The sequence below is a fragment of the Alligator mississippiensis genome, chromosome 3 (assembly GCF_030867095.1).
Source record: "Alligator mississippiensis isolate rAllMis1 chromosome 3, rAllMis1, whole genome shotgun sequence".
In the NCBI taxonomy this organism is placed as follows: Eukaryota; Metazoa; Chordata; order Crocodylia; family Alligatoridae; genus Alligator; species Alligator mississippiensis.
Genome location: NC_081826.1, coordinates 152,553,358 through 152,579,868, shown reverse-complemented (window position 1 = coordinate 152,579,868; position 26,511 = coordinate 152,553,358). Strand labels below are relative to the sequence as shown.

Sequence of the window (26,511 nt, the reverse complement as noted above, 5' to 3'; positions counted from 1 at the left end):
GAAGTGGTATGTAAAACAAACCACTTCATAACCTCTCTCTTCCCCTCCCCCATCAGTCTGGATATTTCCGGTACATTAATTGTACACAATGCATTATTGCTGAAATAATATTTTTTTATCCTCATCTTTTTCTACATGCTTCTGATGGTGAAAAACAAAAGGGCAAATTGGTAACAGGCAGAACTAAGAATTATGATTCCTGGCTATGATACCCTCTGACCTGTCAGATATGCAGCTGATGTTAAAAATAGATTCTGAAGAATCCTTTAACAGGAAGAATCTTTGTTGCCTTTTGCTTTGGGGAACCTGCTGACTTATACTAACAGTGGAGGTGATACTCTGTTAATATTTAAACAAGAAAACAGCAAGTATTTTTCAACTTGAACAGGAAGGTGAAAAAGCTTTTGATCAAAGAATGTCTCAATGTTCAGAGCAGTTCTCACTGTCTTTGTCATAATCTGCCTGAGGGTTTGGTATGGGCATCACAGCCATTTGCTTTAAATTGCTTGCATTTGTGGCTGCTTCTGGTATCTAAACCATGCTCAGAAATGGTGTCCAAGGCAGCTGTGTTTGAAATAGCCTTAAAAAAACAACAACAAAAAAGCAACCAGTAGACATTACCGGGGTAGGACCCAAAATGTCACCCTTGCAAATGTCACCCTTGCAAAGAACTCTGACACTAAAAGTTAAGTTATCATTTTATGACAAGCTGTCCCTGTACAAACTAAAAGGCCCTGCTCCTCCCCCTCCTTAGTTTTGTTCTGGGTTGGTTTTTTTTTTTTTTTGGCAAGTAACATCACCAAAATTTTTTACACTGGGATCTTATGCAAAGAGGAGAGAGGAATTTGATTTTTCCCAATTATTATAGCTAGCCATATTGGGCAAAGTTCTTCTTTCCAAGAGCATTTGTGCCACCGTGTCTATGGCTCATGGATAAGTGACTGAACTGTTATTTTTTCAAGTCAACACTCAGCTGCATATAAGAATTTTACATCTCAGGGAAATAAGGGCTGCAGCCTATCGTAACTTCATTTATTTGCCCTGATATTTAGTGATGCCTAGAATATGAATCTGCTGTTGTAACAGGACCTTGCTTCTACATACACCCAGATGTCTTGTTTGGGACAGTAACTGCTTTAAGGATATGCATGTAGCTAACCTCTAGATGCAAGAGATAAAAAAATGCCAAATTGCTTATTAGAACAGAAATCCATTATTATAAACATCTTCTGATCTAGGACCCATTTATGCCACTATTTACCCCTTTGATTAATGCTTTAAATTGTAGGCAAGGTATTCTAAAACAAAAGTAACTAAACCATGAAGGCATTCTAGATTTGGCAGCTTCCTGGAGGGAGGGGGAGAAAGTAAACTTAGCTCAGTGAATGCACTTTGTTCCAGAGTCAAAAAACCATGAGCTTTAGCCAATGCATCTGAATATCACTAGAGACGGAGGGCTCTGGAGAATCCTCTGAGAATGAAGCCTCTGGATTTGGTACCTGGCTAGCTGAGGGTTCAGAAAACCACGTGCGTTCTACATGATCCATCACATGCTTTACAATTATAGAAACAGAATGACATCCTTTGCTGAATTTAGGTTTACCCTAAGGGAAGGGAGGAGAAACAGATGAATAAAATGCACAATGAAACACTGTTCCATGGCATAGGTAGGAGGGGAGCCAAGGGGAAAGCTTCTCCCAATCTGTGAAAAACATGCAAGAGATTTTGGCCATGAATGCTGGGGCTGTTTTCTCTAAACTTCAGGAAATAGCAATATAACCAGTGACACCTGCATGTGCACATGCATACCCACAAATTGGGGATGCAGAATCAGCATCGAGTGATTAAAATCCAAGTCAGTACTTATGCCAACACACAATAAAGCTGGCCAAACACACCACAGGTGCCCCCCACCAAAAACATCTACTTGTTGTATAAATCAGAAGAGAATATTCTCTAAATTCTACTTGCTACTAAGAAAACAGACCAGAGGAATTCTAACAACTCATGAACCAACAAAACCTTTGGCTTGTATCCACACTTAAACTTTGAGGTTACGGACAGAAATTACACATGAACTGGTATAAATCATCAGACCGATTCAAATCTGTAACACAACAGAAGTTTAGTGGACGTTTACGATAATCCTGGATGGATTCAATATCAGACTTAACTGATTCAGGTTAAATCAGTGTATTACAGTTCTGTTCCAGACCCCCTCCAGATTCAAGTTAACTCAGTCCCCCAGAACCCCACAATGCTTTGCACCTCCCTCACAAATCCCGCCTTGCAGGGTGGGTGGGCTAGCCTTGGCCTGAGCCCTCTCTTCTAGCCAAGCAGGGAGGTGCGCTCTAGTGCCTCCCAGCTTCTGGCCTGGGCCACTGCAGCATGTGACTGCATTTCCAAAGTCAAAAGTAAATGTCTGTTCACTTGCTTATCTGTTCAATCTACGCAGTTTAGACTAATCTGCAGACTGAATTGATTCAACCTCAGGCTTTTTGACTGTCTGTATTTAGCCTTAGATTGTCTAATAAAAGCAATGTAGTTTAAAAACAGGCAGGCACTGGTGGGAAATACAATACTGCACAATAGTTTATTTATGGTTTGGACAGCCTTTGCACCATAACCAGGTAAATCTTTCTGGATAACCCCATAGTTAGGAGCCCAACCACCACCTTTGTCACATAACTGCACATTACATGACTACTTCCAATCTGTAAAGAGATTTAGCAATCAGTGACTAAACAGCAAATACAAGCATTACCTATTATTAAAAGTAAACTCAAATGACTGACCTAACAACTACTCCACCAGGGAAGGAAGACAGCACAGCAGGCACATGAGATACTATCTAGTGCAGGCTTGTCCAACATACGGCCCGCGGGCTGCCATGCGGCCCGCCAAGCCATTTTATCTGGCCACTGCCGCAGAGCACAAAGCTGCAGCCACGGCCGCGGCACCATGGAGTGCAGAGCCAGCACCGGCGAGGTGGGCAGGGAGCGCGGCGGGAGCGCGGTGAGGCGGGCAGGGAGTGCTGTGGAGCAGCAGCGGCGGTGGTGCGGAGCCACAGCAGCGAGGCAGGCAGAGTGCAGAGGGAGTGCAGCGAGGCGGGCAGGGAGCGCTGCGGAGTGCGGAGCCACAGCGGCAAGGCAGGCAGAGAGCGTGGAGAGAGCGCGGCGAGGTGGACAGGGAACGCAATGAGGCGGGCAGGGAGCGTTGTTGGGTGGCAGTGGCGTTGAGCTGGAGCGGCGAGGCAGGCAGAGAGCACGGAGGGAGTGCAGCGAGGCGGGCAGGGAGCACTGTGGAGTGTGGAGCCGCGGCGGCATGGTGGGCAGAGAGCGCGGAGGGAGCATGGCAAGTCAGGCAGGGAGCGCTGTGGTGCACGAAGCCGCGGCGGGGGGGGCCACGGTGAGGCAAGCAGGGCCGGCCTGCAGGCCCCAGCCGGCAGCGAGGGGAGGGGAACTGCTTACCCCCGCGCGGGAGGCCAAGCAGTGGCTGCTGGCAGTGCCAGCCCGTGCATGCCTCCTCAGCCCCCCCCCAGCTTCAAGCCAGCCCTGCTGCCCTGCCCTGCCCCAGAGCAAGGCGGTGCCTGCTCCCCCGGCCAGTCTCTCCCCGGGCACTGTGGCTTTCTCTCTGGGCCTGGCCGCCCATGTGCGAGGCCCCGAGGGGGCCGCTTCTCACGTGCTGCTGGGGTTGGGAGGAGCCTGGCTGGGTCTGCACCGGCCAGCGAAAGCGGCGATGGAGCCATGTGCCGCTCGGGACGGGACGAGCCTGCACGGTCAGTCCCGAGCGGCACACGGCTCCGCCGCCGCTTCTGCTGGCCGGTGCAGACCTGGCCAGCCTCCTCCCATCCCCAGCAGCACATGGGAAGCCAGCTTCAGCTGCATGCTGCTTTTCCTGGCCGGTGCCGACCCGGTTCTGCCCAGGCGGATCCTGGAGCACCATGTCAACCTGGGCATGGCACTGGCAGGCTGGGCGGGCCCCAGGTTAACCCCAGCCTAGTCCTGTGGCTTCTCCAGCACCAGGTCAACCCAGTTGTAGCCAAGCAACTCCTGCAGCATCATGTCAACCCAGGCATGCATGCCATGTCAACCAGCACCATGTCAATCCCTGCAACTTCACTGGTGTCAAAGGTCACGCGACAGCACTTCCTGATATGATACCACTTCCTGTGACGTCTTTGAATATGGCTCGCCAGCCCACTGGGTGATAAAAAGTTCAGGTTGGACACCCCTGATCTAGCGTCTCTCAGGATTTCTCACATTACACAGCATGAGATCTGTTCCTGAGGAGGGCAAAGGAAAACCTCAATGGTTAAACACATGAAACCAATGGGAACTTTTACATATGTTCCAGGGTTGGGGGTGGTGGCATTTTAATTAGAGCAGCTCTGAGAGCTGCTCTAATTAAAACACCACAGTGTCTTGTGCATCAACATCCCCGTGCTTATAAATGGCAGCAGGGGGTACTTGATCTAAAATGTGTTCAACAAGCTTTAGTTCAAGTGCCCCCTGCTGCCATTTTTAAGTGCAGGGGTGCAGATAGGCAAGACACAGGAGGCCAGTGGTGCGTTGTAATTACTAGACTCCAGCATAATTGAGTCTGCTTTGATGCACTGTAATTATAGTGTGTCAAAGCAGCCTCCACCCCTGCGTACAGGCACTCAGTGTGGCTATGCAATTAAAATGGTTCCAAGTTAAGCCATGTTCAGAAAGGGTCTGGATAGGTACTCTGGGTACACAGGTCTCTGGTACAGACCAGGCTATGTAACTGCCTCCAAAAGTAATGTAATGATAGAGAAAAAGTGAAAGATGCAAGAAAATAAAACATAAACAGTTCCCTTTAATGACCTCAAAACCACTTACTAATAATAGCAAACCAATCATTTGTTAAGCAGATGTGTTATAAACAGCTTATTGTTTAGTAGTAGCTGGCCAGCTACGAACTTCTACAGTAGGGATACATGAGAACCCTCGTGTGGTTTTAAACATAATGTTTAAATAAGTGCTTATTAAAAGTAAACACACTAATAAAGAATCAGACTCTCTAATCTTCATTCTGTTATGAATATCATCAGTGTGCCATTATATTTAATCTACTTTACTAGAAGGTCAATGTCTCAACGTTTATTGAGTTAAAAAAGGATCCACTTCAAGCAGCAGCAGCTAAAAAACAGTAAGTTGTGAAAAACTCAAGGACAGCAGGGAGTATCAAAACTTTTATCTCATTCTAAAGTGCAAATTAACTAACTGTGCAAAATGAATTTAGCAAAACAAGCAAGCGCACACACACACACAACAGCAACAACAAAAAACCCCACACCATACAAAACCAAACCAAACCAAACCCCCCCAGACTTCACGGACACATTAGACAGTCATTAAGCTACAATCCTGAAAACACTCTGGTGTGCTAGTAGTCTCTTGCGAGTCAGGTGGGTTTCTTAGGACTAAAGGTGCACCGATACATTGGTCTATATCGTATTGGCACTGATAAAAGGAAAATCGATATTATCAGCAATCAGCTTTTTTTGGCAGATGTGGCCAATAATGCCGCATGCTGCAGGATGGGGCCAGGGGCAGTGCTGAGCTCTTCCCCATGGAGAGGCTGGGCCAGGGTTCCGCTTAGGGTGGGCATAGGCGGTGGTGCTGGGAAGGCTGGCTATGGCAAATTCTGGGACCCCACCTGGAACCCCGTTCCAGCACGGCCACCACTCGGCCTGACCACAGCCCTGGCCCAGCCCCTCCCGCTGGGAAGAACCCAGCGCCACCCCTGGCCCAGGCCCACAGCAACAGCCCACCCTCACCCCGTGTGCATATCTGGGGGGCACATGCAGCAGCGGAAGCCGCCTCCCGCCCCTCCTCGTGCCTCCTGGACAAGCTGCTTGCAGGTCCATCCCATGCCCTGCCCCATCTGTGCAGTGCCTGCCCCACTCCCTCCCTCACTATGAGGGCCTTGATCTGCACCCCCACCCCCCTTCCCTCCCCTCTGCCCCTTCCCCCAAACAGACTTACCAACCCAATGCTGCTCTCCAAGCTGCCCGGCTGCATATTGGCAATTGGATTGGTACTGGCCGATATGGCTTGTTAATAATTGGCCACTGGTATCAACCCAAAAAGTCTTTATCGGTGCACCCCTACTTGGGACCAAATTCCTGGGTGTTTGAAGTTAGGATTCAAAACCTTGTACTGCCAGTTATCAAATACTGGAATTCCAAAGGACACAGCAAGGCTGCATGATAAATCTTCACTCACTCTGACAAGTGGTTGGATGTTTTTATACACAATCATTCTTCATGAGTTTTATTAGCACTGGTAATTTTCCATGAGATCCACACCAAATGTGTATATCCAAATACATACTAGAGCAATATCCATCTTCAAAAGTCTCCATAATAGAAAAAGCTATTTAATAGTTAAGATAAAGCTGGGCAAGACTTCTGGTAAAAAAAATATTGTTTCTTAATGACTCAGGAAAGAGGCAATTCACTACAGGCAGTCCTTGACTTATGACTGAGTTATGATGAACAGCACTTACGACATTTATAAATTTACACCCTGTTTCGAGGTTCCGACTTTAAGACACTTGACACAGCTGCATCCAGCTGGTAAGTCCCTTGTGGGGGGGCAGGGAGGGAAGAGGCAGGGGGGAGGCAGATCAACACCCCCACAGCGAGGAAGGGATTGGGGCTAGGGCAAGCACTGCACAGCTGGGGCGGGGGCAGGGAGGGGGTGAGGCAGCTCTCTCTGCTGTGTGCCGCCAGTCCGAGAGCTGCTCGTCTGGCATGCCCTCCCGGACCAGTGACAGAAGCCACGACAAGAGCTGCCGAATGAGCAGTTCCTGGGCCGGCAGCACGCAGCAACAGGAGCCACCCCTCCCCCCCGGCGCCCTCCCACCTCAGCTGAGCAGCACTTGCCCCAGCCCCTCCCTCACTGTAGGGGCACTGATCTGCTCCCTCATGCCACTTGCCTCCCATCATAAGGGACTTACTAGCTGGAGGCAGCTGTGTTGAGCATCATAAAGGAACCAATCCCCCTTTTCACTGGTGATGTGTAGGGGGTGCATGTGCACCCCCTGGAAGCGCCAGCTGCGAAACTGGAAGTGCCAGTGGAAGTGTACTTCTGGTTTTGCCACTGGCTCGGTAATTGGCCACTGGGGGACCCTCTCCCGTCAGCAACTGGCCGGGGGGGGACGGGGACAGGGACGGGACGGGACGGGACGACCCCCCCCCCCCCCCCCCCGACTCGGGAGGCACCAGTCACCCATGCCCCTTTTATAACATTGTTCCTATGGGAAAATTGGTTCCGACTTACAATGTTTCGACTTAAAGACACGGTTTTCAGGAACCAATTGCATCGTGAGTCTGAGGACTGCCTGTATCTTATATATAACCTTTGCAAACAAATTGTTAGAAGAATTGTCGATCTGTAACAGAAAACAATGGTGAGAAGACAACATTCTATGTTTAAAAAAGTCTTTTGACTCTCTCTCTGTCCCAATCTTTTTCACCAGAATCTTGGTAGGATTTCCTGGAAATTTTTAAGTGAAATATATTCAACTCATTCCAAATTTTGTGTTGTTTTTTTTCCTCAACACCACTCAACTGTCATTGAAGAAGTATTTAGAGTCTAGAACAGTGGTTTTCAGCCTGCAGACTCCTGGGCATCCATGAAAGATGACTATGATCAATCAAAAGTATGTGAATACCTACAGTTACAATTCAAAGGGGTCTGCACCTACATTAAAAAAAATTTAGGGGCCCACAAATGAAAAGATTGAAATCTACTGGTCTAGACCAATGGTTTTCAAGCTTTTTAGGCTCTAGGCACCCCTCAACAAATGTAAATTCTTAGCTTTCACAGTTTTTTCACTACAGAAAAATAATACAGCAAATTCTTCTGTTGCAAAGAACTCAGAAATGCCACAACAGGTCAGAATGTTTTTAACATTATAGGTTCCTATTTGAAATCTCTGGGTTTATCTTATAAATCATGTTTGCATACCTACCTCTGCTAATATTGCAGAGAACCCTGCAGCACCTTTGAAAGTATGCCCCTGGTTGAGAATCACTGGCCTAGACCTTTTTCCTATGCGTAACAGAAACATCTACTTAACATCTCTTAATATCTACTAATAAAATTCAATTTGTTTTGCCAGAATTATTGTTTTTCTACTTTTGAACAAAATATTGTCTTGAAGCACACAGTGTTGCTACTGAGGATCTATGCATTGTACAAATACAGCCATATTTGGGGTTTAGTTCCAATTAAAAGGGTTTGGGTTTCTAGAAGAGGGATGGAAATCCTGGCCACGTGACAGAGTGAAATGGTGTAAGCAGGCGCAGCCATCTCAGGAGTCAGTCAGCTTCTCTATACATGGCAATTATGCCAAAGTAAAGGAAGTTGTGAATTTAAAGCGTAGTATTAATCGGAAGTCTCTCCCCTACTAAAAAAAACCCTTAAGCGTTAAGGTAAAGGAAGAGGAGGCCAGAAGGGCTTTAGCTAAAAAAGATAAGTAATCAGATGAGATAAGATAATCAGATATTGCCATTGAATACTACCATCAGTTTTGTTATTTGAAACAATGACAGTGTTATTTATCATGCACTTAGTGCAGCCCTAGTAATCTACATTATGATATCCTATGCCCTATACTTCAGTGTTTATTTATGTAAATTTTAGTTGACGCCACTTGAATACACACAGTGGAGGCAGCCTACCTACAGTGCAGGCTGCCTGGCTATTTTCTGCTCAATCTAGTAAGACAAGAGTAGGAAAATATACCCTCCAACCCCAGTCCTGATCACTGAGGGAATGCGAATTCAGTCAGGAGGATCTCAACACAGCTCTTAGTGAATTTGGTTAAGTTAGATCAAAATCCACTCCTTCAGGTCTGCCCTCGAGAACAGCCGTACTAGAATCTCTCAGTGCATGCTCAACCAGAAAAGCAGATTCATATAGCAATCCCCGCTCGCTGTGCTGAAAGCAGTATGTTTTTACCACTAGCTCCTTGCTTAGAGTATGTCATAAGGAAACGGTCATAAAAAGCTCTGTTTTGGACTCATGCCAGGCAGGCTTCTGCTTCTGGGTTTCTTTAGTGCTCTGCTCCGCGTTAGCAGAAGTGGCCTCTTGCAGAAGCCCTCGGAGGAGGGAGATCAAGGCCCTTTCGGGGAACTGAGGCGCACATCGTGTCAGAGCCGGGCGCGTGAAACTCCTGGGCCGGACACGGCACAGGAGGCGCCGCTCGCACCTGGGCACGAGGGGGGCCGCCAGGCGCGTGCTGACCCTCCCCGGGTCCTCCTGCGGCCAGACAAGTGGCCGTGTGGAGGAGGAGGAGGAGGAGGCGACGGGCGGGCCGCTCGGAGCAGGAAACCGAGCCGCCCAGGCGAGAAGGGGAACTGCATAGCGGGTTTCTCCGCCTGCTCGCCGAGGTGGAAACAAAGCCGGAAAGCGCAAGAACCCCGACATTTCTCGTAGCGGAGCCCCTCGGCCGCGGGGAGGGGAGGCCGAGGAGGCCGAGCCGGCACTTACCCAGCAGCGGGGAGGTGGCGGGGCAGTCGCGCAGCGGCTGGGCCGAGTCCGGGCGCGGGGGCTCGGGCTGCGAGAGGTTGGCGGGCGCGCCGGGGCGCGGGGGGCGGCTGCGCGGCGGCGGCTCGGGGCGCAGGGCGCCGCCCGCCAGGTAGTAGAGCAGCGTGAGGGTGAGGTGCAGGGCGCAGAAGGCGACGAGCAGGCGGCACGCCTTCTGCAGCGACGTGCCGGGCAGCGCCCCGCCGCCCAGCAGCGGCTCCCTCATGCCTGCTCGCCCCGCGGCGGCGGCCCGCCCGCCCCGAGGTCGCTGCCGCGGGCTGGCGGTGCCTGCCGCGGCGGGCTGTGGTGATGTCAGGGCCCAGCCGCTCCGCTCCGCCCCGCCCCTCCGCTCCAGCGGGGCGCGCCATGTGCGGCGGTGCGGGGCGGCCCGGGCCCGAGAGGCTGCGGACGGGAGCGGGGCCCGGCGTCAAGGCGCCCCCTAGGCCTGAGGGGAGCGGGTCCCCGCGGGGCTGCCTCGGGTTTTGCTCGGCAGCCCCTGCCTCGGGCCCCGCAGCTGATTTCCTGTCCCTGGGGCAGGGGGCTGGACTCGAGGATCTTCCGAGGTCCCTTCCAGCCCTGGTGTCTATGAAGACGTGGGGCTACGCGAGTGACGGGGTGGGGGGCCCCTTGCCTGGGGAAGGCAGCCGTGGCATTGCCAGCAAAAGGGACGCCTGGGCAGGCGAGGGTGGCTTGCCGCTGAGTGGGGCTGGTGCTGAGGAGCCCTCCCTAAAGTAGCGGCAAGAGAAAGTGCCACCAGCCTGGGATGCCGGGGGTGGGGGGCAGCCGGCCCGTAACTGCAGGCAGAAGGGCCCTTTCCTGGACAGGGAGGAGAGGGCTTGGGAGGCCCGCAGGGAACGTCCGGTTCAAGGAAGCTGCTCCCCCAGGCCTCTTGCAGAAGAGGAGGAAGCTGGACATGGGCAGTACAGGCAGTCCTCGGACTTGGGACACAACTGGTTCCTGAAAACAGCATCTCAAGTCCAAACGTTGTAACTCGGACCTGATTTTCCCATAGGAAACAATGTTATAAACGGGGGATTGGTTCTTGAACCAAGGCCTGATACCCTATTTTCACCCAAAATAACCCAGAACTTGGTACTCGATCAATTACAGATGAGTAATGTAGCTACATCAATGTATTTGTATTGTAAATAGCAATCATATTGATTTGGAAGGACTTCTTCGAGGTGACTTTGCTGGACTTTTTGAAGGGCTCTTGGTTGGACATTTTGAAGGGGTCTTGGCTGGATTCTTCTCAGGAGTCCTGCCTGCAGGTTTTTCTGGAGTCTTGTCTGCTTTCTTAAAGAAAGTGTCCAAGTAAGCTTGGACAGATGTTCTTCAGGGAGATGGCTGATACAGCGAACTTGTTTGTTGGCTTGGCATCCCGTTGGATCAAGTGTTGTAAAGTTGAAACTGACATCAGAAAGTTGAAATAAGGTGTCGATTTATAAACCTTGCAAGTGTGAAATGTAACTCGAAACTTTGTAAGTTGAAGACTGCCTCTAGTAACAGCAGGTTTCCAGGTTCTCATCTAGCATGAGATCTCAGCCAAGAAGGGGAGGACAGCGTCATTGGCCCTGTTTTGTTTTGTTGGTGGGGCTTATTTGTATTGGGTAGTGACAACCGTATATGCAAAATGTGGGAAGATGCAAAAGAATAATGGAGCTGGGGTTAGGGGGGGTGGTATGCTGCAGCCTGCAGCAACAGGGAGGAGCTGGCTTCCTGAAAGCAGGAGTGATGTCAGGGAGCTGGGAGGAGGTATCTAGTTTTGGAAACAGCCTGCTGGGGTAGGGGATCACATCTCTTTAGGAATAGTTTAGATTTGTTCTAGCTCTGCAGTTAGTAGATGACTTTTCTCATGCAGTCATTTCAGGATATTTAATTTTCCTGGGGTTTCCCCACAGGACCGGATTGCTCTTAGCATCCTTGGGTTCAAAGGACTCCTTTGCAGCTGAGAAGAGTAGATACCTCCCCCTCTGTGACCAGCCAAATTCTTCCTCCTCACTCAGAAATACATCTGCAGCCAGGGCATTAGCCTGGGCCCCAGCTTCATAGCTGTCTGGAAGACTCACCTAAATCTCACTTTACAAGTAACACATTTCACATTATTTTTCTTTTTGTAAACACTTGGAAGAATACGAAAGTAAACTTCAGTGGTTTGTGTCCCCGCCACTCCTCCTTCTCCATACTCCCTTTTATATATTATTTTCAACAGAAAAGGGAGAAAATGTGGGGTGGGGAGAGAAAAGCAAAGCAGCAAAAGTGAATGCTTGTTAAGGGGATAGAAACTTTGGGGGGAAATGAATTCTTTAGCCTGAAAATTTCTATTCTTGAAAAAGAAAAGGTGTGTGAGTGGTGGTGGGGTGGTAAATGAAAAAAAGTGTGTGGAAAATTTCAAATTGCTATATTAAGCATATTGTTTCTGCCAGCAAATAGCAAAAGGCCAAGCTGAACTCAGCTGGCATAGTTCTTTTTGCACTACCTTTTAGATCACAGGTTGATCCAGTTTTGTTTTTGTTTTTTAATGCTGAAAATGAATGCCAGCAGCCTTCCAGCCCACTGTAGCAAACCAATCTGAGTACAGGCAGTCCTTGACTTACAACACTTATAAATTGACACCCTGTTTCAACTTTCTGATGTCACAACACTTTCAGCTTTACAACACTTGGTCGGATGCCAAGCCACGCCAGCGAACAAGTTCACTGCATCACCCATCTCCCTGGAGAACATCTGTCCAAACTTCCTGGGATACTTTCTTTAAGAAAGCAGCCAAGACTCCTGAGAAGACTCCAACCAAGAGCTCTTCAGAACGTCCAGCAAAGTCTCCTTAAAGAAGTCCTTCCAAATCAATAGGATTGCTATTTACAATATAAATACATTAATGTAGCTATATTACTCATCTATAATTGATCGAGCACAAAATTCTGGGGTATTTTTAGTGAAAATAGGGTATCGGGCTTAGGTTCAGGAACCGAGGGAGGGGAGTGGTGCTTGCTCAGAGCCCCGTGGGGCTGCCGCTGGCTCTGCTCAGCAGGCCCTGCCTTGGGCCCCCCAGCTGACTTCCTGCTCTGGGGCAGGGAGCTGGACTTGATGATCTTCTGAGGTCCCTTCCAGCCCTAATGTCTATGAAATCTATTTATAACGTTGTTTCCAATGGGAAAATTGGTTTCGACTTGCAACATTTCGACTTAAGACACGGTTTTCAGGAACCAGTTGTGTTGTAAGTCTGAGGACTGCCTGTATACAAGGGACAGCAAATGTCTGCAAAAAGGAGACGTAGGTTTCAGGATTTAAAGGATAGTACTTGGAACATTGCATATTATACCTTCCCATTTTTTAAGCAGGATTAGAAAGCATGAATGCAATTGACAGGTGTTACTCCAATATTTATCTGAGTAATGTGAGTGTATTTTGTGGAATGCATCTGGTAGATTTTTTTTACAAGTTACACAAATGAGTTGCTTTCCCTTCACAGAATCCTCAGGCTAATTAATGCTTTTCAGTATTTCAAGAGGAAGAGACCCACTATAACTGAAATACAACACTTTTAAATGAAGTTATTTTGTAGCATACTCTATTTAATGGAGTCCCTCTCTACAAGTTTTCAGAACCTCTTGGTTTGGTTCCTGGCTTGTCTAAACATCCCATATTTGCATTGGGGAAAGTCTTTGGCAAGGGAACTATGGTACGGTTGGGTCTGACAGCTGCTGTATTTTGTGTGTCAAGAGGATGCTTACTCCTGCCAACTCTGCTTTGGGAAGTCAAGATTCCTGGCATAATCTCCCTCAAAAAGAAAGTTACAGCAGCATGTTTATGGCTTACCCCTGTGCGCATTCAGTGTCAGTACTCCACTAATATATGAGGCTGCTTATGCATTTCACTGTCTGGACATGAAAGCAATAGAGCTGATTTTGTGAAATTAGTGTGTGGCAATATTTAGCTAGTCCTGTGGAGCAATGAACTTTGTTACTCATTCCCAGGAATATGATTTCGCAACCACAACATAATGCACTGTAGCATATCCAAGTTAGTGGTATAATCGGATCATAGGAAATGATGAAACAGTTCCAAAGAATGCTCTCTGAGGGAAAGGGGTTAAGAGCAGAGAGTCTGCTCAGCATGTACACCCGTGACACACAGAGGCTTGAGACCATGGGCCCCATTTTATCTCATGTTGATGCAAATCATGAACAATTACACTGAAGCCAATGGACTTAGCTTGTTCAAGACTGGTGTGAGATTAAAATGAGGCCTGAAAGGGTTTGTGGTGAATACTTGCTCATTGTCCCGCTATGTTGCTGTTTCAGCGTTGTTGGACTTGCTGCACAGCTAAGGGGGAATCATTCCAACAGGCTAGCTGTAAAAACAACTAGTTGTAGGTACTGGTAATCAGCATGCCACAAATCAGGCCTTGGTTTCCCGAGGGCTTATGTACACTGGAAGAGCTGCTGCTGCAGTTTGATTTGAGATAGCTGTGCTAGCAAAACCTCCTCGGGGGACTCAAATTACATCTACATCATGGGATCTGCTACCACTACTGTAGCAGTACAACCAGGGCCCTAGTATAGATCATACTCTGCCAGCAGAAGGAGTTGCTTGTACCGCCAGAGTTCCTGCAAACAACAGAAGCTGTAAGGGCAGGGCTTCTGTGGGCACAGCTGCATAGGGCTGGGGCACAGGAGGGCAGAAATCGAGCTGACAGAGCTACATCAGCTATGGAATGCAGTCTCCACAGTCCTGGCCAAAGTTGCTTTGCTAGCAGAAATGCTTTGCCAGTATAGATAAGTCCACAGCATATATTGACAGAAGGTTTTTTGTATCCATGTAGTTGTACCAAATCACCAAATAATATAATCCTAGCTGACAAATTCCTCTTCTGTTAGCATTGCTGCATCTACACCAAGTTTTTTTGCCAGCAGAGCTGCCTCAGCTCTGGGCTGTGATTTAATTTTTTTTTTAACCCTCCTACTCAATATAGTTTTATCAGCAAAACTTTGTAGTGTTGTCCTGGCCTTGGTCAAGCTTGACTTTTGCGCTGCAGTTATGATGGATTATTTTGGAGGCATGGCTGTTTTGATTTTCAGAACCAACACTGACTTTATAGAGATGTAACCCATGCCAGCATGCTAAGGCCAGGTGATGCACCGGATTTTGGGTCCTGAGGGTACCAGTAGCTTCGGTAGCCCCTCAGGCAGACTACTGACTGAGGGGTCCCATGGAAAGGTGTGTCCCTCACCCTCACTGCCCAGGAATTAGCTCTGAATCCAATGAACACATTATTCTTTATTATACACAACTAATGTATATACATGAAAAAACAGACAAATATAATAAGAATAGTTAATAACAAAACTAACACTTCAGGATAAATTTACAAATACAACATTAGGTGAATAATTCCAGCACACTGGGTTGTCCCATTTGTATTAAACTACCTAAATAACTAAATTCACTTCCTTATAACCCTTTAAAATAGTTTCCCCCATAACCCAATTGGTTTCCTTCTGGTCACAATCCCCTTCCCATAATAATAAATCCTTTATTCTTTTTTGGTAACACAGAGAAACAGACTCTGAAAAGCAGCTGCAGGCAATAGGCCCCCTGTTTCCTTTATTGGCAGACTGATCTCTTAAGCAAGGGGTTGTCAACCAGGGGGATGCATACCCCCAGGGATACTTGGGAAGGCCCTAGTGGGTATGTGTGGCCAGGTGGGGATGGAGCATCGCCACCTACCACCCCATACCATCACCTCCCAGGGGCAGGGCAAGGGCAGCGGCGCCCCTCTGAGCTGCCACCACCATACAGCACCCTGTGCCGCCGCCACTCTGCGTCTGGCCACCAGAGGTACACTTACTAAAAAAGGTTAAAAACCCCTGTCTTAAGCAGTTTCCTTCTGGAAATACATTTACTGCAAAAACTGACGATTAGGTGTTCCCTCACACATCCATGCTGGTTTGTTTTCTCTCAGCCCTCCCTCTCAGGACCATGTCCCTCTCCCCTCACATCCACCTGCAGACCGGGGTTTCCCTCTTTAGGTCTCAGACTGCAGCTAGAGCCTTCCCAGCTCTCAGGCATAACTCATAGCCTGGCCATTAACCCTTTAAGTGCTCTGCTGCTTCTTCCAGCATGCTTACCAACCCCTCCCTACTCTTTACATAGCACCTGTGTCCCTGGTTGCACCGCTCCAAACCCGGTGGGGAATCAACATCTCATGGGATGACACAGACTATCCCCTATCCTGACGCCTGCTTCCTGGGCAGGTCTCAGCTCAGCCTCCCCTGGCTGGGGGCTGGGTCTGCACCCCCTCTCTCCAAGGCAGGAGTTGGCTTCTCCCCACCTTCTCTTCTTTACCTGCCCTCAGCTTTTTTATGGCTCAGTAGCAGCCAGTCGGAGCCCCCAGTTTCCAATATGGGCTCTAGTCACAATTCAGACACTCCAATAAAAACCATGCACCGTGCACTGCATAATCTCCTGTCTGGTAAAGTTTATGCATTCTCTGCAAAGTTGCCATCCTTTTCTTGCAGAGCTCTTAAGCACAGCTTACCCACTCAGCTTGCAGCCAGGTGAGCTTTGCAGCTGTTACAGAGAAGTAGTAACTAGTCCAAAAGGGGGTGCCCTGAGTGGAATTCAGTACCTGGAGCCTCATTGTCCATGCTTTTTAGAGGAGGTGAAACTGATTAAAGAATGTTCTGTAGAAACAATAGCCAGACAGTTTACTTGGGGCTTCAGACACAGTAAATCTAGCAGAGCCTTGTGGTTTGGCTATGAATTGTGCATGTAGTCAGATGCCAAAAGGACTTGTTACAGGTGTTTGCAACTGAAGGCTGCCAACTTCTTGGACTCTGTAGGAGAATTGCCAACTATTAAAGGCAGGGATGGGAAATTATGTTGGCTGGAGGACTGAGTTTTGGTGAGCTGTTAAGGGCTGCAATGGTGGCCCTGCCCCTTGACAGGTGACCTGCCCCCTGGCTGCCACCTTGGGACTGGAAGTCCTGCCCCCTAACCCCTGACTTTTATCAATGGAAGTTCCTCCCCTTGCCCCCAGAAGTATTCCTTGGGGGAGTGGAAACTTGGAACCAGAACACCCCCACGTCATATACTAAAAGTCAAACGTTTGTTATAATGTACTGGAATTTTATTTCAAACTGTTTTTCCCCTGATTTATGTTTGTTTGCATAGTCTATATAGATGTGATTGCATAATAGGTCAAAATAGTCTCTCTCCTGTATATTGTGTATAGGGGACTTTGTGGGATGTAGTTGGGGGGTGAGGGTGTGTATATGATGGGGGGGGTGTGTGTGGAGGGGGCTGTGTGTCCTGGGGGAGGGACATGTGGGTAGTCCCCACACTCCCTACTCCCAGCACCACGTTCCTAGCCAGCTGCAACTTTCCTACCTGCTGCCCAGAGCGATCACTGCAGCAGGGATGTAGGAGGAGCTGCTGAAGGCCAGGGGAGCCGAGCAAGTCCCCTGGTGGCTGCAGCAGTGGCAGCAGCGGCCCCACCCCAAAGCTGTGCATGCTAGCTAGGGCTGAGTCCAGGGCCTCCCATACAGGAGGGTGGGAATGAGGCATGCAGCCTGGGTGGGGTACAATTAATTGGCGGGTACCTGCGGACCAGATGACACTGCCTGGTCAGCTGCATGTAGCCCATGGGCCATATTTTGCCTGCCTTGGCCTAAGGTGTCCAAAGCCAGTGATGTGGCATTTGAGATGTTAAGCTCTATCATGATTCTGACATGGCAAGCGAAGAGAAGGAGTTAAGAGATGAAGCTATCCCATGAATGACGGATGCCCCCAGCAGCTGGGGGGAGTGGGGTAATGCGGTGGCAGGAGCATGGCGACGGTAAGTGGGGGAGTTCCTGCAGATGCTGCCGGCGCTGTTGGCAGTGGAGGTGGGGTGGCGAGTGCCAACCAGGGGTTGGTGACCACCCACAGACACCGCCAACAGTGTCGGCAGTGGCCAGCAGGGATCGCGGACCTCTTGCAGGCACTGCCAGCGGCATCTGTGGCGGGATGGCGAGTGGCGACCACCTGCAGGTGCTGCCGGTAGTGTCGGTGGCACCTTTTTGTAGGGGGTGCACTGCCATGCTCAGGGGGTGCATGTGCACCTGCATGCACCCCCTACACGTCACCCCTGAGCTATCCTGTTGCTGCTGGGCATACCTAACCTTGTTTTTTATGTGAAGTGGGCCCAGCATGTAAACTAGTGTGAAAGGGAACAGCTTTTTATACATCGGTTCACCAGAACCTCCCTGCTCATCAATGAAAAGAGTTAATTACAGTGGAACAAGATGTAGATTTAAAAAGGGATAAGAAATGTGGTTTTTATTGGGTAAAACTGAACAAATGGGAAATGTTCCTTATCATCTCTCCCATCAGTCTAGGGCTCAACCTGAGCCCACGCTGCTCTGGTGTTGACTAGAGGTTGTCAGTGAAGGAGAATCCCCAACCTGAAGAAATAGCTTAAGGCATGTATAAGTGAGCCCATGCTGATCCTTGTTGTGAGACAGATGAAGTCCAAATTTCATGGGGAACAAGGGATGTGGTAGGTTCTCTGTCATTGTGAGTCTTCAAGTGGAGACTGGACACCTTTCTACATAGTAACTCCTGGATAAGCTAGAAGGAAGAATCTCCAGGAAAAAGGCAAGCTGGAGGGAGCAGGGGAGATTGCCAGAGGTGACCATGTAAAATGGTTGCCATGTAATATCAGAGAACTACACAATGAACAACCCACATATGTGCTTTGCCAGGGAGGCCTCAGATAAATATTCCTTGAGGAGGCCAAGTACAAACTGAGTCTTTGTATAAGTAGCCCTAACCCCGCTGTCTTGAGTGGAGTTGTGCTAACTTATAGTGGAACCCAACCCATCCATGCCAGTCACAGCTAAATAAAGCCACTCCATGAAACTGTCTGGGGAACTGGTGGATTATTGGGGAGGAAGGTATATGATGGTGGGGGATCAGTGACATGCTGGTGGTGCCCTGGCCCTGCTGTTGCCCCTCCTTGCCAAGCCATAGTCCACTCAACCCTGCTGCTGCCCTTCACTCCCAACCCCCTGACCCCAACTCTGCCAGTGCCGATCATTCCCAAACTGCAGTACCCTGCTGCCCTGGGCCACGATGGTGCCCTTCACTCCTGATCCACAACTCCCCCCACCCCTGTCCCTGCCAGTGCCCCACATTCCCAACCCACAGTCCATCCCCCCCTTTCCCCTCACTCCTGACCCTCAGCCCCCTGCTCCCCCCAGCCCTGCCAGAGGGACCCCAGCTGTCCCCGTCCTGACTGAGCCGAAGCATGGTGGCTCTGATTCACACAAGTGGCACCAGACTGTGTCTGGCCCCACATGGGCTCGAGGGAAGAGGAGGGGAGGCTTTTGGCACCCAGGCCCTGGGATGGGGCTGCCACGTCGCACCAGGTAGCCTGGCCATGGCTCCTCTCTTTCCCTCCCAGCAGCATTTCTTGGCCAGTGTGCCCCTGCAAGCAACAGGCACTGACCCCTTGTGATACCCATACGGGTAGGACACCCCTGTGCTATGGGCCAGCCACAGAGTTCCCTGCTGCCCTCAGAGGCTCCCCCCCCCGTGCCCCTTTCCTGCTCTGGGGGGGCTGGCAACCTCCACTCCCCCTGCTCTGTCGCAGCCCCAGCCCTTGCCCCCCCTGTCCTAACCAAGTGTCTGTAATTTTGCTTTGCTTTGCTGGTGGGAGCAGGGGGAGGACAATCAGAAGCAGCAAAGAGCATCACAGGGGTCTGTGCCACCTCATCAGCTACAGACAGGTACGTCTGTGCTCCCTGCTGCCTCTGATCGCCCTCCCCCTGCTTCCACCAGCGGAGCAAAGCAAAATCCTGTACATTTGGTCAGATTTAAAAAAAAACCCGCTTGGACGGAGATCAGAGGGCTCAAAAAGGACATGTCTGGGAAAACCTGGATGTATGGTAACCCTACTTATAGTTGCAACTAAAAGAGAAAAGGATGACCGATTTGCTGACCTTGGCTCCTTTCCTCCAGCTTAAATGCCTTTACTACTCAGAGTTAGTAACGCTTCTCCTTCCCAGCTCCCAGTCAGGTAAAGCCTCCTGAGAAGGGTGAGATTTTTGTCATTACCTCTTAATTGGCTGCAAGGGTAATGAGGCCCATCTGCTCCTACTCACTATTTAGTTCAGGCACTCCTTTCTGTTTTGTCTCAAAGTAGGAAGTGATACTCACCTTCAAACACTTGGGGCCTGGTTAGAGCTTGGAGAGGGCTCAGCAGAGTTTGCAGAGCTCTTCTCTTTCTCAGTCCTCAGCTTGTCTTTATGGAGAAACTCAACTGTTCTCTGTAATTCACATCTAGATACTAGGATGGTGGATACCCTAGAAGCCTCTGTGAGTAAAGCAGCAGCTGCCACCTGTGGTATGAAGACACCACTACAGCAAGCTGCTCTCACCTAAACATCATCTATTTTAATGTTGCCAAGTGTGAAGAACTCATACATCTAGGGCATAAGAGTGCAAGTCATGTTTAAAGGAGAGGAGGCTGAGAAACAACTTCTGAGAAAGGGACTTAAGGGTTGTGATAAAAAAACAGCTGAACATGAGCTCAGGGTGTGATGCTCTGCCAAGGGAGAAAACATGTCCTTTACCTGCAGCATTAGGGAAATGCTAGAATATTGGGTTCTCTATGCTGTCTGCAGGTTGAAAAGGATATTGAGTGCAGGGAAGTGTTCAAAAGAGTTACCAGAGGGATTTGAAGCCTGGAAATATCTACTTGATAGTGAGAGAAAAAGAAGCTCCATTTAGGTGCTGTGACCAAGAGAAGGGAGAGACAATTTCTAGATGTCAGTCTGTGGGTGCCTACATGGTACTTTCTACTGTTACACATAGAAACAACCTATAAGGGTAGGTGTTATTATCTGTATATTTCAGGCAGGAATGTTGAAAGGTAGAGTGCCTGACAAAACTGCCAAAGTGCCCCAAATCTTGTGTTTCCTAGTGCCCTCTTCTATGCATTGTATGACAGTGCCTTCTCACACCCCTGGCTCAGGACCTACTGATGTGATCAGGAGTCTTTCTGACCACTTCCATGTGAAGGGAGCTCCCCCAGCAGTACTGTGCAGTGTGGCAGGAGCCACAGCTGAAGGTGAGGGGAGAAAGCCCTGCGGGGCCAAGCCGGCCTCCCCTTGCCTACTGCGGGGAGTCCCCCTCCCATTCCTGCTGCTCCTGAGCCACTCCAGGAGGCGGGGGCTTCAGCCCCTCAGCTTGTGCCCTGTGCATGGAGCTCCAGCAGCAGCCCCTGGACTGAAGCCTTTTGCTCAGATGCCTTCTGCCTTCCAAGGCTGTCCAGGGGCTGCTGCCAGAGCTCTATGCATGGGGCAGAAGTTTCCCACCCCAGCAGTGTGGCACAGTGGTGGTAGTGGCAGCTACAGGCAAGTGGGGCAGAACAGCCCCCCACCCTGGCCAGCCTGCAGCTGCTTGGATGCTGCACAGGGCAGTGGTGGCGGCAGGGCTTGGGCCCCACCGCCACTTCCGAGCTGGCCCAGGAAGCCTGCTCCCCAGCCAGCCCCCACCTGGGGGCCAGATGCTGGCCAGCAGGGTCCCTTGGGAGGGGCAAGGACCGGGGCTATTCCCCCTCCCTCCAGCATCTGGCAGAGGGGACAGAAGGAGGCTTATTCTGCCGTTCAGCAGTGGTCAAGGAGGGCAGACCTGGCTGTGATCCCTTGAGAACAGTGGGGGTAGAAGGGAGAATAACACCCCTCTGCCTTAGGGGTCATGGTTGCCCACCACTGCAGCAGGAAGAGGGGAGTGCCCAGCAGACCCGGCTCAGGTCACTGCCGATGGGACACAGACAGGGGAATGAAACCCCTCTCTGGCCAGTTCAGTCCAGACTGGCCAGATCTGTCTCCAGCATAGCTTCTCTACAGCTGAGGATGCACTCCAGTGCCCCCCAGTTCCTGGCCTGAGCAACTGCAGGCATGTGCCCACATATCTGTGCTGTTACAAACTGGTTCAGCCTATGCAGGTTAGACTAACCTGCAAAGGCTGAACCAATTCAGGCTCCAGCTTTTTGAATGTCTGTCCCTAGCCTGTAAGCTCTCCCCACTTGTTACAAGGTACAAGGGATTTTGAGAAAGGAAATCAGACTTTCTCAGCCCGCTGGGCTCCAGCCACTCAAATTAAATTTTCCAGTCAACTTAATTCTTCTCTTAACCTCCCTGGGGCTGCCTCCACCCTTTTGGTCCAGTTATGGCTACAGCCACTGGGGAGCTAGTCTACACAAATATATAAATGTATATGCAACTACCTATGCACAAAGCTGTTGACAACCTGCCCAGGGCTTGCTTTATCTTTGTGGGCTTATCTCCTGGTTGATCAGACCTTGGTTGCCACAGTACAAATGGATCAGTGAACATGCTGCTGTGGAGGTGGGCTTTGCCCTGTTAAGAATCCTTTCGAAAGTCCAAACAGTCCATGTGCAACTTGGGTGCCTGCAGCCCTGCTGTGCTTTGCTTCCTTGGAAGCCCCTCAGCCAGTCCTCATGACATAAAACAATCCTTGGTTCAAACAAGCAAATGAATAAAGCAAACCTTTACCCTTTTCCCAGGTGGCAGGAGAGGGCCCTTCAACACTGTCCCTTCCTAGATGCAAGCTTATTTGGGTTTTAGTCTGCTTTTTGCCAGCTAACTGCTCCTTCCCAGCTCAAGCTGTTTCCTCCTCCTCCCCATAGGCCTTTAACTGTCTGCTAATCACCCAAGCCTGTGCTCCTACCCAGGGATGTCTGCCTTCAAAGGGACAGACCACACAGTCAGACACACATCCCTATACTGCCTCTGCCATGCACTGGGTAGAGAGTGGAGTGGGACCAGTGCTGCAGCATGGAGTACATTACTTGGGTCTCCAGCCAGACATCTAAGCTTACTGCATCAAAAGGATCACCTAATTAGGCTTATAGCTTCAGGGATGGGGTGAGAGGAGGAAAATGAAGTCACTTGGTTTAAGGGTATCTGCACGGCACCCTGGATGACATTAGGAAGCAGCCTCATGGCTCCCCTGCCCTGAGCCAACAGATTATGACTCCTTAGGTATTGCTTCACTCATAGAGAGGGAAGTCTGAGTAGGTTTTAGCACAGAAAAGGCATTTGGGTGCCTACTGCAGAAGGTGATACCCTCACAGAGGGAGTGGCTGAGGCTATCAGGGAATGGGAGTCAGGCTTCTGCCACCCAAGACATATTACAACAAGAGTGGGGAGGTCCATCGCAGGCCATCCCTAGTACAACAGGCTCCTCTGGCAGTGACCTGTCTTCTGCTTATGTCCTGCCTTGCAGCGGAGAGATCCTCATGCTTGCTCTAAATGAACTAGCTCAGGTACCAGAAGCAGTCCAGGCCTTGAAGAATAAAGCTCTGGGCATACTAACTTATCTTGCTTGTAAGAGTACATTAGGCAATAGACTGCTTTAACTTTTATCTCAGCTTAATTTGTACAAAATGAACTTCTCCAACCACAAGAGAAGCCTGGGGGGGGGGGGGGGGGGGATCTAGTGGCCGTTTACAAACTAGTCAGAGGGGACCAGCAGGCATTGGGGGAGTCCCTGTTCCCCTGAGTGCTACCAGGAGTGACTAGAAATAATGGTCACAAGCTGGCAGAGGGTAGATTCAGACTAGACATCAGGAGGCGCTACTTCACTGTCAGGGCGGCTAGGATTTGAAACCAACTTCCAAGAAAAGTGGTGCTGGCTCCTACCCTGGGGGTCTTTAAGAGGAGGCTGGATGAACACCTTGCCAGGGTTGTTTGACCCCAGTACTCTTTCCTGCCATGGCAGGGGGTTGGACTTGATCATCTGCTCAGGTCCCTTCCGACCCTACATCTATGAAACTATGAAACCAGGAGATTTTGCAACACCTTCAGCTCTCTGGGTGAATTTTCATTTCCACCCAGGAGACATTTTACCATCTTGGCATTCTCCTATGCCTGGAGAAGGGTGTGTGCGCCTGAAAGCTTGCAAATAAAGAATTTTTTTTTTGCAAATATTTAGTTGGTTTAATAAAACATATCACCTCTACCCAGAGTTCTGATTCCTTAGGCAATATAGATTTCTCTGCTGTTGCTGGGATTATCCAAGCTGGTCTGGGTATCTTCTTGCTGAGCTACAGCATTGACATATCTGTCAAGGCCAGGCACAGCTAGTAAACTAGTACCCTCTGCTGGGCATTATGGGTGCTTGTACATGTGGGGGATGCCTGCTCCGATGCATTCTAATTAGGGCGCTTGTACATGTTATCAGGTTTCTCTAGCTAAAGATATTCCCTAGGTTTATTTCACTCTTGCAATGTACCACAACAAATGATGTTACATTTATGTTATATAACGTGTTTAAGACTCAAAATGGGTTAATATGCTATTACTAGTAAAAAAAGTGAGGGGGCACCTCATAACAATTTTACCCTCTTGACCTCCTAGTACTAAATTACAGCAGGGGCAGTTTAGGAATGTATTTAGAGATTGGATTATTTTTTCGGGTGGCTTTCAGTTACACTCCTCCCCACCCCCCAAAATTTCTTCCATTCACCTAGCTATTCATTTTGGGGTGCTCTCTCCTGGTGCTCTCCCTGACAAATCTACACGGTATCCACTTTTTCCCCTCCCATCACTTCGGGGAATGTTGGGGTGGCCAGCGGAGCCCCTAATTTGAAGACCAGAAGAAATTGTTGGCTGCTGGGCAAAGCCTCTTTGTATGCTTGCAATGATCACGATGGCCAGAGAAAGCTGGGGTGCTTTTGGCCAGCTCAAGGGACATTGACACACCCTCACAGCCCACCTTGAGATTGCCAAGGCCAATATCCCCCATGTCACCATTGCAACCTGCGTACTGTATAACATCTGCAAGGCCTGTGGGGAAACTGTTCTGTGAGGCCTGCTTGTCCTGCGGGTCTCCTGCGGCTGCTGCAGCAGCAATCCTGCCACTCAGAACCTGGCTGGTAGCCAGAGTGTGACTCCGACCAGCCAGGCTCCAGTTTTGAGTGGTGTGTGCTGCTCCACCTTTTTTGTGTGGGTTTTTTTTATCCTCGGATATCCAGGGGTCAAATTCCACCCCCCCCCCCCCAAATGCAGCTCCCTTGCAGCGTGGAGAACAGCTGAATGTGCTGTATGTGATGCTGCACACACACGTCTGCGGCACCGCACATTGCACAGCCATGCTCATCTGGACGTGGCCTGTGACTGTATGTTTGGAGTTGGCTCCAATTTTAGGGAATGTATTTTACTGATAAAGCACATGAGGGAAATATGAGAAAAGTTGTGCCAAGAGGAAACCTGTCTGTACTTGCTTTTCATACAGAGTGAACTGACACTTAGCCCGGAAAGTATCCTTGTGTCCCTCCTCGCTTCTGCAGTCCTTAGTGGGGCTACTCCTAACATATATCTTGAGGGACTGGATCCAAGTGACTTGCCCAGAATGAATCAACCACCTGAAACACCTAAACCACGTACCTATCATTCCTCACAGCTCTCCAAATGTGATACCTTGCTGAACACTGCTTAGGTACACAGATGCCAGCATTGCCACATAAATGGGGTTACTCAGTGTGTCCACTGCACTCTAGGCTGAAAACTGAGCCCTATTTATAAGCCTAAACTGGCATTTGTGTTCATAAGCATGACCAGTTCCTGACAACAGGTTGCTAGGCTGTGAGGAATTGCCTAGCTTGTATACCTACGTGCTTGATCTCAAATGGGAGCATTTACAGGTTTAGTGTAGAGAGGGGATGTATGGGCTAGAGAAGGACAACTCTGGAAACGTGGCCACTTTGGGCTCTCCAGAAGTTTTTTGTGGCTCACCGCAGCAGCTTAATGAGTCTGGCTCAGGTCAGCACCTCACCCCTGCCACCATACAGCATATGTTTATGACAGGAAACAACTGTTTGTGTACTGAAATATTTAGTTGAGGAATTTCCAAGTGCAGCACAGATAATTGCCAAAGGCAAATATGTACTTAATGCCAGGGGTAAGGAATAAGCAGTCTTTGCAGTGGTTTCCAAACTCAAGCTCTGCAAAAAACTACATGGTTTATTGGAGGGAGATTATAAGCCTTCTCACCTAAAGTTGGTTCAAAGCAAGTTGTATAAAAACCCACAGAGGTGAAGATGGGTGAGAGAATGCACAGAAGGAAGCATGTCAGGCTTGTGCATGGTTGTGCAGAGCTTTCATGGATTTGATATATGGCTGACAACAATGTGTTATCTTGTTACTTGGCTAAATGGCTATGCAGATGTTCATTAAACTCCTGTGGTCTGCTTGATCTCTTCTTCCTGCTTCTTCTACAACAAATTCTCTGCAGAACTGTCTTCCTGGCTACCTTTGAGAACCAGCTCGGGAAGGCTGCCATGCTAGGGGAGGGAATGAATCCAGGCTGCAGGGATACTGCTGTGAAAATACCCTTTGGTGGCATTTCCTAAAGGAAGAGAGAGAGAAAAGACTGTGATGCCTAGGATCAGAAACTGCTGGAGGGTTTCTTTTTATCTGCCTTGCACTGAGAAACCCAACAAAGGACACTAGCCAATGCCAGCTGAGGTGGTAATTTATTTCTGTGATGTGGACAACAGATCATGAAGCGCTGGTCTGGACACAAGGCACTTTGGAGCTATTAGATACTAACTAATTCTGTTTATTATTAAGGGAGCAGTTGTTTGAATCATAGAGAAGTATGACTGGAAGAGACCTCCAGTGGTTATCTGTCCAACCCCCTGATGGAGGCAGGATCATCCCTATTCAAACTATCCTGTATAAATACATTTTCTAACCTATTAGCAAAACTACACAGTCAATCTGGACAAAACCACAACACATAACACTCTAACCTGCCACAAGCCTATTTGGGACCTTTTTCACTTGGGTAAGCTCACTAATTTACTAAAATCTGCCACTTACGGGTAAAAAAAAAGAGGAAAAAAAAAAAGGACCACAACTGATTACAG

At 49.3% G+C, this 26,511-nt stretch overlaps 1 protein-coding gene and 1 non-coding gene across 2 annotated transcripts in view; one reads left to right on the top strand and one right to left on the bottom strand.

Moving 5' to 3' along the window:
• The window catches only part of B4GALT1 (beta-1,4-galactosyltransferase 1), a 54,783-nt gene extending 44,912 nt beyond the window's left edge, over window positions 1-9,871 (bottom strand). The window contains exon 1 of the mRNA XM_019490652.2: window positions 9,531-9,871. Coding sequence (XP_019346197.2) covers window positions 9,531-9,792 — 262 coding nt within the window. The 5' untranslated portion in view covers window positions 9,793-9,871. The remainder of the gene's footprint in view (window positions 1-9,530) is intronic.
• The window catches only part of LOC109283948 (serine peptidase inhibitor Kazal type 4), a 33,591-nt gene continuing 16,232 nt past the window's right edge, over window positions 9,153-26,511 (top strand). Inside the window, exon 1 of the transcript XR_009460916.1 lies at window positions 9,153-9,430. This is a non-coding gene — a transcript (serine peptidase inhibitor Kazal type 4). The remainder of the gene's footprint in view (window positions 9,431-26,511) is intronic.